General features: G+C 40.8%; 1 protein-coding gene across 1 annotated transcript in view; it reads right to left on the bottom strand.

The window, feature by feature from the left end:
- Positions 1-12,838, bottom strand: part of rasgrf2b (Ras protein-specific guanine nucleotide-releasing factor 2b) — a 241,943-nt gene that overhangs the window by 133,006 nt on the left and 96,099 nt on the right. Inside the window, exons 6-7 of the mRNA XM_060844008.1 lie at positions 11,823-11,902; positions 6,751-6,944 (exon numbers count right to left, since the gene is read on the bottom strand). Of these exons, the coding sequence (XP_060699991.1) occupies positions 6,751-6,944; positions 11,823-11,902 (274 nt within the window). The remainder of the gene's footprint in view (positions 1-6,750; positions 6,945-11,822; positions 11,903-12,838) is intronic.

Genomic DNA, 12,838 nt, shown 5'->3' with positions numbered 1-12,838 from the left:
ATGCATACAGTACATGTCTTAGAGACAGTGTTTCTGACATAGTCTGAATAACACTCATTCTGAGGGCTGCTTTACTGTTTTAAATGGCAGCAGATAATAAATTTTCATATTTAATTTTGCCTTCAGAGTTTCTCAGGCATGCTCCTGATTATAATTATTACTAACTTCAATGTGAGGAAAGTGCATTCTGCCCAGAAAAAGAGAAAGGGATAAATTATAATTGAAAATATTGTGCTAGATTCAGAGACAGATATCAAACCAAGGCCTAAATGTTGGTATCAAAATTATGGGAAAACAAATAGTGATCTCCATTATTTCCCCAATTTCCCCAACACTTTAAGCTGAAGCAATTAGATACAGAAACCAAGAAGTCAGAGATGTTTCATTTCTCCATACTCTTGTTAAAATGACACATCACTCACTGCTTCACTCCCTATTTCAGTGCAGCACAAAGTCAATGTACTTATATGTTTATAGAGTCATAAAGATGTACGACATGGGAACAGACCCTTCGGTCCAACCCGTCCATGCCGACCAGATATCCCAACCCAATCTAGTCCCACCTGCCAGCAACCGGCCCATATCCCTCCAAATCCTTCCTATTCATATACACATCCAAATACCTCTTAAATGTTGCAAATGTATCAGCCTCCACCACTTCCTCTAAACACGTACCACTCTCTATGTGAAAAAGTTGCCCCTTAGGTCTCTTTTATATCTTCCCTCTCACCTTAAACCTATGCCCTCCAGTTCTGGATTCCCCAAGCCCAGGGAAAACACTTTGCCCATTTACCCTATTCATGCCCCTCATAATTTTGTAAACCTCTAAGGTCACCCCTTAGCCTCCAACGCTCCAGAGAAAAACAGCCCCAGCCTGTTCAGCCTCTCCCTGTAGCTCAGATCCTCCCACCCTGGCAACACCATTGTAAATCTTTTCTGAACCCTTTCAAGTTTCACAACATCTTTCCGATAGGAAGGAGATCAGAATTGCACGCAATATTCCAACAGTGGCCTAAACAACAGCTGCAACATGACCTCCCAACTCCTGTACTCAATACTCTGACCAATAAAAGAAAGCATACCAAACGCCTTCCTCACTATCCTATCTACTGCGACTCCACTTTCAAGGAGCTATGAACCTGCATTCCAAGGTCTCTTTGTTCAGCAACACTCCCTCAGACCTTTCAATTAAGTGTACAAGTCCTGCTAAGATTTGCTTTCCCAAAATGCAGCACCTCGCATTTATCTGAATTAAACTCCATCTGCCACTTCTCAGCCCATTGGCCCATCTGGTCAAGATCCTGTTGTAATCTGAGGTAACCCTCTTTGATGTACACTACACCTCCAATTTTGGTGCCATCTGCAAACTTACTAACTGTATCTCTTATGCTTGCATCCAAATCATTTATGTAAATGATAAAAAGTAGAGGACCCAGCACCGATCCTTGTGGCACTCCACTGGTCACAAGCCTCCAGTCTGAAAAACAACCCTCCACCACCACCACCCTCTGTCTTCTACCTTTGAGCCAGTTCTGTATCCAAATGGCTAGTTCTCCCTGTATTCCAGGAGATCTAACCTTGTTAATCAGTCTCCCATGGGGAACCTTGTCGAACGCCTTACTGAAGTCCATATAGATCACATCTACTGCTCTGCCCTCATCAATCCTCTTTGTTACTTCTTCAAAAAACTCAATCAAGTTTGTGAGACATGATTTCCCATCTTTGATTCAAAGATGTAAAAAAAATTAGGACAAGTTAGTTTATGCTTCAGTACTCTTTGAACTGTGTGGCTGATGTTAATTAATGTTAGCTGACCTCTCAGTCACCAAAATTAACCATTATAAATATGGTGTTCTTTTCATTCAAGTTTTATTCATTGGTGTTGTTTTAATAACTAATATTCTTTTCCTTGTTCTATTTCTTCCATTCTCTAAATAAGGTCATAGAGTCATACAACACAGAAGCAGTCCCGTCAGTCCATCCAGTCCACGCTGACCACGTTCCCAAACTAAACTAGTCCCACCGGCCTGCTTTTGGTCTATATCCCTCCAAAACTTTCCTATTCACGTACTTATCCAAATGACTTTTAAATGTTCTAATTGTACCTGCACCCACCATTTCCTCTGGCAGCTCATTCCACACATGAATCACTGTCTGTGTAAAAAGTTACCCTTCATGTTCTTTTTAAATCTTTCTCCTCTCATCTTAGAATTATGCGTCCTAATTCTGAACTCGCCTACCCTAAGGAAAAGACTGCTGTCATTCACATTATCTATGCTCCTCATGACTTTATAAACCTCTATAAGGTCACCCTCAACCTCCTACAATCCAATGAAAAGGACCCAGTCTCTTCTGTCTATTTTTATATCTCGAACCTTTCACTCCCAACAACATCCCAGCTAAATCTTTTCTGAACCCTCTCCAGTTTAATAATATCCTTGCTGTACAGGGAGATCAGATGTGCACATAATACTCCAGCAGAGGTCTCACCGACGTTCTGTACAACCTCAATGTGACATTCCAATTCCTATACAAAAAGGACTGAGCAATGAAGGCAAGTGTACTAAATGCCATCTTAACCACCCTGGCTATGTAAATTTCAAAGAATTATGTACCTGAACCCTCGGGTCTCTCTGCTCTACAACACTTCTCAAGGCCCTATCATTAATTGTATACATCCTGTCCTTGTTTGCAATACCAAAATGCAATATCTCACATATATCCAAATTAAACACTTATCTCTACTCCTCAGCTCATTGATTCAATTGATGAAGACCTCTTTGTAATCTTCATTGTCTACTATACCACCAATTCTAGTGTCATCTGCAAACTTACTAACCATATCTTCTATATTCTCGTCCAAATTATTTATATAAATGACAAACAAAAGTGGACCAAGTACCGATTCCTATGGAACATTACTGGTCATAAGTCTCCAGTCCAAACAATAAACATCCACTATGCCCTCTGTCTCCTACCATAAAGCTAATTTTGTATCCAACTGACAAGGTCACCCTGAATTCCATGTGATCTAACTTTATTAATTAGTTTTCCATGCGTAAGCTTGTCAAAGGTTTTATGCAAGTCCAAGTAAATAACCCCTACCACACTGTGCTCATAAATCTTTTTAATTACATCCTCAAAAAACTGAAACAAGTTTGTGAGACACCACTTTCCTTGCACAAAACTATGTTGACTATCTCTAATGAATCCTTGTCTCTCCAAATGCATGTAAACCCTATCCTTTCAGAATCACCTCCAACAACTAACCCACCAACGATGTCAGACCCACAGGTGTATAGTTTTCAGGCTTTTCCTTACAACCTTCCTTAAACAATGGCACAACATTAGCCATCCTCTGGTAGTTCACCCAAGTTTATTGATGATACAAATATTTCTGCTAGGGGCCCTGCAGTTTTCTCCTTAACTTCCCATAACGTACTGGGATACACTTGATCAGACTCTGAAGATTTATCTACCTTTATGTTTACTAAGACCTCCAGCACTTGCTCTTCTGTAATGTGAACTGTTTCAAAACATCAATATTTATTTCCCTGCATTCTCTAGCCACCATTTCTTTCTCAACAGTAAATGCTGACACAAAAAATTCATTTAATTTCTCTCCCAGTTCCTGAGGTCAGGAAAGTCATAACACAAAGTTGACCTCATTGATATTTAAGGGGTCCTGCTTGTTCTCTCACGCTCCTAATGTAGTTGTAGAATTCTTTGGATTATCTTTAACCTTATCTACCAAGGCTGTCTCATATCCCGTCCTTACATTCCTGATTTCCTTATACTCTTCAAGAGATTTTTCTGAGCACAGTTCTCATATCTAATATATGATGCTGCTTTTATGTTTGCTCACTGAACTGGCAGGTTTGTTTTCAGATGTTTCATCACCACACTAGTTAACATCATCAGCGAGCCTCCGATGAGGTGCTATGTTCTGTCCTGCTTTCTATTGATATCTCTTGATCTGTTGTGGTGGGAGATATCATTTCTGGTTCTTTTCTCAGAGATTGATAAATGAGGTCCAAATCGATGTGTTTATTGATGGTTCGAAGGAATTCCTGTGTATGTCTCTATTTAGCCTATCCTAGTATGGATGTGTTATCCCAGTCAAATTCTTTTTGTCTTGTCTTTTTTCAACCAGCCACCAAAAGACATGACCCACTATGACTAGCTTCTGTATATACAGACGAAGGAGGACACCACTTTGACTGGGACAACGTAGAATCTCTACAGTGTGGAAACAGGCCCTTGGCCCAACAACCCTTTGAAAAGTATTCCATCCAAACCCATTCTCCTATCCTGTTACTCTACATTTACCCCTAACTAACACATCCCTGAACACTATGGGTAATTTAGCATGGCCAATTGACTTTACGTGCACATCTTTGGCTTGAGGGGGGAAACCGGAGCACCCGTGGAAACCCACACAGACACGGGGAGAATGTACAAACTCCACACTGATAGTTGTCAGAGGCTGGAAATGAACCTGGATTCCAGCAGTGCTGCCCACTGAACCACTGTGCCACCCTAATCGCCCTAACACATCCATACTAGGACAGGGTAAACAAAGACACGCATGGGAATTCCTAGAGGCCTAGCATTCAAACCGGAACTCCATCAGTAACCACATCGATTTGTACCCCATTTACAATCTCTGAGAAAAAGAACCAGAAGTGATATCACCCACTGGAACAGGCCAAGACACACAAATAAAAAGGACAGTATGCCAGCACTTCATTGGAGGCTCACTGATGATGTTACCTAGCGTGATGATAAAACGCCTAAAAACAAACTTGCCAGCTCAGTGAGCAAACTTACAACCTGATCCTCAGCCTCAGCTACAAATCTTATCAAAAACTGCAATATACATTTCCCCTCACTATGCCTCCAATTGCTCCCAGATTGGGGCAAATAGAAGACCCACTTAATCTGGCAGGCAGGTCACATTAGTTTCCCAGTTAGGGAATTAGCCACCTTTTTCACTCTCCAGAAAGACAGGTAACTGGGGAGGGGAAAAACAGAGGCTTTTAAGTGTCCATTACTTGGCCGGTTAATTGTGGTGGGTCAAGAAGGTTGCCCATGAACCTTGTTGGCCAAAACCTGTTTTAAATGGCGAGAAGATAGCTCTCCAGGGCTAACTCACCCAAATGGTTCCCCTTTTCTGCCACCTCTCATTACCTCCAGCAAAGGGAAAATTCCAGCTTAGCTGTTTGCCTGTAGACCCCAGATTCCAGATGCCGTGTGGAGATGCTGCACTATTTGCTTTTCATATTTCCAGCAATTTCTCCAGAGACTATCATGGAGGTTAAATATGCAAAACATAATGGTGGGTGTCTTTTGTTGACAGGTTGCTGGAAGTTTTGGGCCCAAGTTTGGAGTTTTGTCAATTGAAATAACAACTTCAGGTGTGTAAGGGTCAAAAAAAATAAGATAGGAAGGGTTTGGAGGGATATGGGCTGGGCGCTGACAGGTGGGGCTAGATTGGGTTGCGATATCTGGTCGGCAGGAACAGGTTGGACCGAAGGGTCTGTTTCCAGGCTGTACATCTCTATGACTCTATAACCAATGATATGAGTCATCTGTTTATATTTGCCTTAGCACTACCAAGATTAAAAACAAAGTTATAAAGTTGTAATCATTTCCACAAAACTTCTTCAACCACGATAATTTGGCCCCACAGATTCTGAAATAGTGCTGTCAATGTGAGCACTCTAAGTGCACATTGGTCAAGTAATTCCAAAGCCAAACAGGCCAGTAATATCAGGTACACAGAATCTAGAAGTGCAAGCATGTGTGTGAGTAAGTATGTGTGTGCATTAGATATTCTGGTTACAAATGCATGTGCAAAATATTGTTCATTAGTGGGGGCAATTTTCATCTGCACCATTTTGGTGGTACTCCTACAGACAGATCGTGCATCTTTTGTAGAAAATGGTAAAATCACTGGGATGAAAACTGAATGTTTTCTAGAATGGACAAGAGATCCGAATATTCCCAGAGCACCACCAAGTTGTGAAGGTGAAAATAGCCCTTACTGTTTATGATGATTTACATAAAACACTTGATATTTTCATACTGGATTTCTTCCTATACTTTTAAGAAAAATGACAAAACCCATTTGTTACTCCTTGCAACATAGTGATGAAAGGAATTTGATACCAAAGTGCTAAGTGCTCAGAGTAATTTTAAGGCTAAAGATGGCACATTTGGAAGTTAGGTTTCCAGAGTAGAAATGCTCTAACAATAATTTAACCAATGGAAGCAAAAGACAATGTAGAGTCTTCACTTACTGACTTGGAAAAGGTCATATTGTAATGAGAAACGAAAACAGCTGCTGGAAAAGCTCAGTAGCTCTACCAGTATCTGTGGAGAGAAATCAGAGTTAACATTTTGGGCCAAGTGACCCTTCCTCAGAACGGTTCTCTCTCCACAGAAGCTGCCAGACCTGCTGAGCTTTTCCAGCAATTTCTGTTTTTGTTTCTGATTTACAGCATCTGCAGTTCTTTCAGTTTTTATTTCATATTGTAATAAGGTTCACCATCACTATAATCACAGAAATCCCTCAGTCAAAAGACTTGCTTATCATTGAGTTGGTCAAATATGTGGTTATGCAGCAAAAATAACAAAGTATTGGGCATTGTGGAGCCTCTGCAATCCAGGGGTCTACACCCTACACCCTACACCTTACATGGCTATGTACGTGCAACTGATTGGTCCATCTACTGAGCTGAATTTTACCTGGAACATGGGATACGTAAGAAAGGTCTCCAGCATCCGCCCCTCACATGCTGAGTTTGATTCATATTGTTTCAGCAGCTTGTCGAAATCCCTGTTTTGCTTACAGTTTGCTAATACCTGCAGACTGTACTGGTGGTTCCTGACAAACTCTTGATAAATATTCAGCATTGGTAGTAAAATGTCAAATAAGTCAGCTGGAAGAGGAAACAAAGATATTAAAAATTATCACCGCTGCTGTTTTGCAAACTTGTAACAGCAGCTGCAGGAACAACATTATTTGGTATCCATAGAAACAGTATGATCTGCACATCTTAATATCTTCAACTCTGTAGCACTTAGACAGTACTTACTTGTATTCTGAGGATTCATCGTCTATCTGAAATGCTTTGTTGAGATTTGATTTCCTAAGTTGTTCTGTTTTCAATTAAACTACAATCTGCCGTCATTTTGTTCTTCCAAGGAGCCTCAGATTTTTTTTGCTAGAAAGGAAATGGATTGCCGTGCCTGATTAACACCACAGCTTCTAATCAGCAACCAGGATGTTATAAATCCTGTCAAAAGAAATGCTGTGACTGTGTAAAGCTTTAACTCTCAACTATCTGGATACATCAAAGTTTATTTGGCAGGTCTTCGAAGGGAATCCAGTAATCTTGTCCTGATAAAGTAATTCTTTTAGTCAAAATTTCTTTCTTCCCCTCATGAAACTATATCTATATGGTCATTCTTCAATGGTCTGCTATTTGATCCGGAGTTCGGGGATATGGGTATCACTGTTCACAGAATCACAGAAGGAGGCCATTCAGAACATTGTGCCTCCTCCAGATTTATCATCTAGTTTGGTACTATTATATTGTACCAACCTTCTGCATTCCCAATAACCCAGCACACCGTTACTGTCAAAAAAAAATATCCAGTGGCTTCTTGAACTGGCCTCCACGACATTTCCAAACAGTGTCTCCATACTCCAACAAATTGCTATGTGAAACAAGTTCTTTTTCTCTCTCACACCAGCCTTACTTCAATTGTACTTTATTGTAAGTGTATGCCCTTCTTGTTCGTTAAGTTTACAAGCAGAAACAGCTTCTCCCCATCTACTCTGTGTAGCTTGCTCATGATTTTTGGAAACCTAAATCAGACCTCCTCTCAGCCTTCTTTTATCCAGGGAGAACAGTCCCAACCTCTTCCATCTATCTTCATAGCTGAAGATTCTCTGGTAAATCTCTCTGTGCTCTTTCCAACGAATTTGTCTCTTTCCTATAATGTGTTGTGCACACCTGTATACAGTATAGTCTATACAGTTTGCACTTACAGATCGAAAACATTGTTTTGCTATCATTTATCTTGGCTTCTCCATTCTCCTGCCATTGTAACTTCTCATTTTAAAGTTGCAGCACCCCATTCTCTCAACTCCAGTCCTGACACTGCTGGCAAACTTGCTGAAGAAGAACAGGACAGTGATAGTCTTTTGGGGAGATAAACTCCTGCTTGACTTGGACCAATCACAAACTCCTCATTGACTGCTCCTATACCTCTATTGATCATAGCCCCACCACCTAATTTACCCATTACCTCCCAGTCTGCACTGCAGAAATTCACCAAAGATCCTGAGACAGCACCTTCCAAATTCACAACCACTTCCATCTTGTATCACAAGGATAGCAGACATATGAGAAACTCCACCATCACGTTCAAGTTCCCCTCCAAGCCATTCACCATTCTGGCTTGGAGACACATCACTGTTGCTTCACTGTCATTGGGTTGAAATCCTGGAATTTCCTCCCTAATGGCATTGTATGTCAACCCACAGCAGGTGGACTGCAGCGGTTCAAGAAGGCAGCCAACCACCACCTTCTCAAAGGCAACTAGGGAAGGGCAACAAGTCCTGGCCAACCAGCAGCACCCACATCCCACGAATGAATAAAAGAAAAACATCAGGAGCAGCCTAAAATGATACCTGACAAAACACTTCTGTTTTGCACTGCCTAGCCTCCAATAACATCTTTCCTCATCCCATCCCCGAGGAGTCTGATCCCAACCCAAACAATGGCCCCAGGTTTCCCAGAGTCCAAGGTTCATTGTTTCGTTCCCTTGCAGAGTTCTGGAGTTGTTGGGCCTGCTGCAGCAGATGGTCAAATCTGATAGCCTGGCAGCTCGCCAGGTTAGTACCTCCTGTCCATCAGGGAGTGAAAGTCCCACCTTCTGCTTATTCGGACCACCCCTCTGCAGTGGCCTTTCTTTTTAAATCCACTGGTTTACAATCACATTTTGTAATGGGGTGGTGCTGGGTGGGGGTGGGGAGGGGCGATGCAAGCAATGTGTCAACATCACCAGCCCAGATATAATTCAGGCCGTTGGGTATAGTTCAGTGTTTTGCAGCCAATGATTATCATTCCACTAAAATATTTAGGTAGAAAATTACAACACAGCAGGAAATTTGGGCATTTCATTTGTTTTTTTTTACAAGAGCTCTTTTTAATAGTGAACCTGAAGTAGTACATTGTCAATAGTAATTAGTGTGGGGTCATGGCTACTTGACAGAATTGGTAGGTAACATGTAAACTTGACCTTCTGTTCAAGTGTATAAAGCACATCACAAGTATGTCAATACAGTTATTATAGCGTATTTGAACATTCACTAATACCTTTGTTGCGCATCATAATCTCTGCAGCATATGTATCAAAATCTAACACTCTTCTGTTGAATGATGTCAGTGTTAGCCCAAAGGAAATGGCACCAGTGAGTGGCTGAGAGCCAAACCTACAAAAACTAACATTTTACTTGGAACATGCGTTCCTTTATAATGTTGGGAAACCTAGGTGAACAGTCAAGGCCCACACTATGAGCCACCACCAAGTCTGAAGACAATAGCACAGAGGTGCAATAATGACTTTGTGTTTGAATAGGAGAGAGGGAAAAGTGAGCTGATTCATGGTTTTCCACAAGGAAGACTGTGGGGAAAGTTGTGTCTAGAACAGAGGTGGAAATTTAAGAGTATTCACTTAAAACAAAACTATCAATAAATTTAAAAGGAAATAATTGTGATAGGGAAAACCAAAGAGAGAGTTCAGAACGTAAAAACCTTTTCGAGACATCAGACAGAGGGTACTCTTACAAATGATAACCCAAAAAGGCTTGGCACACCCAGCAATTACACAAGGACAGAAGCCATTAGTGATTACTGTCACTGACATATTCACAGTTTGTGCAGTCACTGAAAGGTGTCTTACAGATGCCAGGCATTTGGTGGATAGAGACAGTCCCCACCATGGAAGCTAGAAATACTAGTTGACATTTATTGGCTTAAAGAGGTATCAGGTCCCTCTCAGCCTGACCCCTCCCATGCCTCAACTGTGGTAAATAGATGGCCCCAATCACTCTGTGTCAAATGTCACATCAATGTATATAATCCCATGAAATTCTTCTCTCAGTTTCAAGGCTGCTTACTTGTTTGAAAAAACCATGGAATAGAACATTTCCTCAGATCTCTACTCTCCACACAGACACCCACAAACATAATTCCACTTCGGTCCTACTCTTTTCAACACTGATCCCAAATTGAAACCCTTTGGTTTCTGGTGTTTGTGCTACCTGATGAGAGCTGAAAGTGTGTTGCTGGAAAAGCGCAGCAGGTCAGGCAGCAACCAAGGAGCAGGAGAATCGACGTTTCGAGCATGAGCGCTTCTATTCTCCTGCTCCTTGGATACTGCCTGACCTGTTGCGCTTTTCCAGCAACACATTTTCAGCTCTGATCTCCAGCATCTGCAGTCCTCACTTCCTACCTGATGAGACCCAAATATATCTCTGTCAATACAACTGGAAATCCAGACAGAATGCATGTTTAAGAGCTCCCAATCTAGTTAACCCCTAACTCCCTAACCTCATACATTAATGACTGTGTAGGGAGGAGCAACCTGGCACAGAAAGGCATCTAGAAAACTATGTCCCATAGCAAGAACCTATCATACCATGTCACGATCCACTGCCAAAGTTATAGCTGAAGAATTTTCCCTCCATGAAGAATAGTGGATCAGACAAACTAAGGCAGGTCACAGATTATATATTGTAATATATTACAGCAGCCATTTTCCAAACTTGAGAGAATATCAAGAGCACCAGACGAGTACATTGAAAAATCAGACATGCACTGTAACAAAACTTAAATATTTAGAAACTTGAATACAGGCTTGACCTGAAATTGTCAGGTGAAATCTTTAAAAAATATATAAGATACCAGCAGGAGCAGGCCATTCAGCCATTTAAGCCAGTGTGGGCCATGTTTCTGAGCTGCTGGGAAATTACTCTTCATAACTCGAGTAAACTCACAGGTTTTGCACAATGGTTAGAAATGCAGTTTACTCAGTGAAGCTAAAACCCCAAAAGTTAAATAGAAAGCACCTTGTTTTCTAATAGGGAACCAGAGCATGTGTACAGATATATCTGCCCTGCACCATAGCTGGCTGAGTTTTTCTGTTTGTCAATTATTCTGTTTGTAGTTTCTTCTTGTGCTTGTTATCGGTTTTGTGTAATCCAGAACATTTATCTTTCTCTGGTTTTAGACAGATGATGGATTGTAAATAAATAATCCAATCCACTGTTGAGGAAAAATCTATATTAGACAACACTTTTCCCTGATGCAAAGTTGACTTAGGAAATACATATTATGACTGAGAGTGTGATTGATGCTTGATAATTGTAGTGGCAGAGTTTCATCTTTAACATCTGAATATTGCCTGAGTTGAGGGTAAAACAGAAAATCTGGCAGGCTGGATCACATAGACCCAAAGGGAGAAAGGAATAAATTTAACCTTTAATAAATGATCCAACAAGGCTAATGTTAGCTATCATTATGTTGTTACCTCCCAGTGATGATACCAATTTAATTCTCACAAATTTTAGTAAATTCCATTAATTTTAAGGAGCTGACAAACAAATCGCAGCTTGTGCTTAAGTAAATGTAACAGCACTTAGCAGCAGATCCTTTTCCTTCCAACTCAACAGTTCATTTAAAAATTTGGTCTGTCATAATGAATGCAGTTTATTTTTCCCACTTTCTACCATGATCAGTTCTTACCTAACACCAATGTAGGCCAGTTGGCTATCCGTGCTTTCAATCCTTGGTAAAATATCTCATGAAGGAACATGATTGTTTCGCTGAAAGGAAATATTTCAGAAACACAGAATTATTAATCTAATTAGCTAGATCAGAAGAACAGAAAACTGTCAATAATAAGTCTACTGCGCAGCTTAGTGGTAACACTCTCATCCTGGTCAAAGAATTGTGGTTTCAGGCATGCAACCACATCAGAAATCTGAGCAAATAAATCATCCTGGCACTCCAGTGTCACGTGGTCCATCCTGGCACTCCAGTGCTATATAGAGGGAGTACTGCTGGTCGTGCTATCCCAAACATGTCATGTTAAATTGAGGCCGTATCTGCTCTCTTCAGTGGGCACATATCTGCATAAATTGCTTGCTACATTTCCCCACATGGTAATAATTCTGAGACTTTGAAATACTCCCTGGGCCATGAAGTATTTTGGGAAATTACACTATCATATTTTCCTTTGGTCACAAACAGAACATTGGACAGAATACCTGCAATCCAAATGACAGGGGCATGTTTTATCCAATTGAACAAGATTGAAGGAGTTTATACTCAAAAAGAAATTATTTATAAGTCAGTGCCTGAGTATAATCAAATATGTAGATACCACAGCTGAATCGGATTTGCCTGCTTTTAGTGCATGTTTAAATTTTCAGCAAAAATCATTAGACACCAAAATACAATTAGAATCCTGGCTGGTATCCTTTCTCCTCCCTACTGACCGTTAAGTCAGTAGGAACCAGGAATTGATCTTGTAACCTTCCTAGTCTGCAAGGCTCCATCCCATACCGAATGGTGTAGGTTCCAACACAGTCCTTGGCCCATTGTGTTTGTGCAAGTCCAGAAGGAAACAAAAAATTGCATTTGTTTTAATACCATCATCCATCACCAAGTCCATGGCATTACAGTTTAGCAGCTGCAGGCATGGGGTGCCTTGTAGATACAAGGGTGTGTAGAGGAAGCATGATGATAAAGGAGAAGGG

The sequence above is a fragment of the Hemiscyllium ocellatum genome, chromosome 2 (assembly GCF_020745735.1).
Source record: "Hemiscyllium ocellatum isolate sHemOce1 chromosome 2, sHemOce1.pat.X.cur, whole genome shotgun sequence".
In the NCBI taxonomy this organism is placed as follows: domain Eukaryota; kingdom Metazoa; phylum Chordata; class Chondrichthyes; order Orectolobiformes; family Hemiscylliidae; genus Hemiscyllium; species Hemiscyllium ocellatum.
Note: the sequence above shows the minus strand (reverse complement) of the source record. Positions and strands in the feature narration are given on the sequence as shown.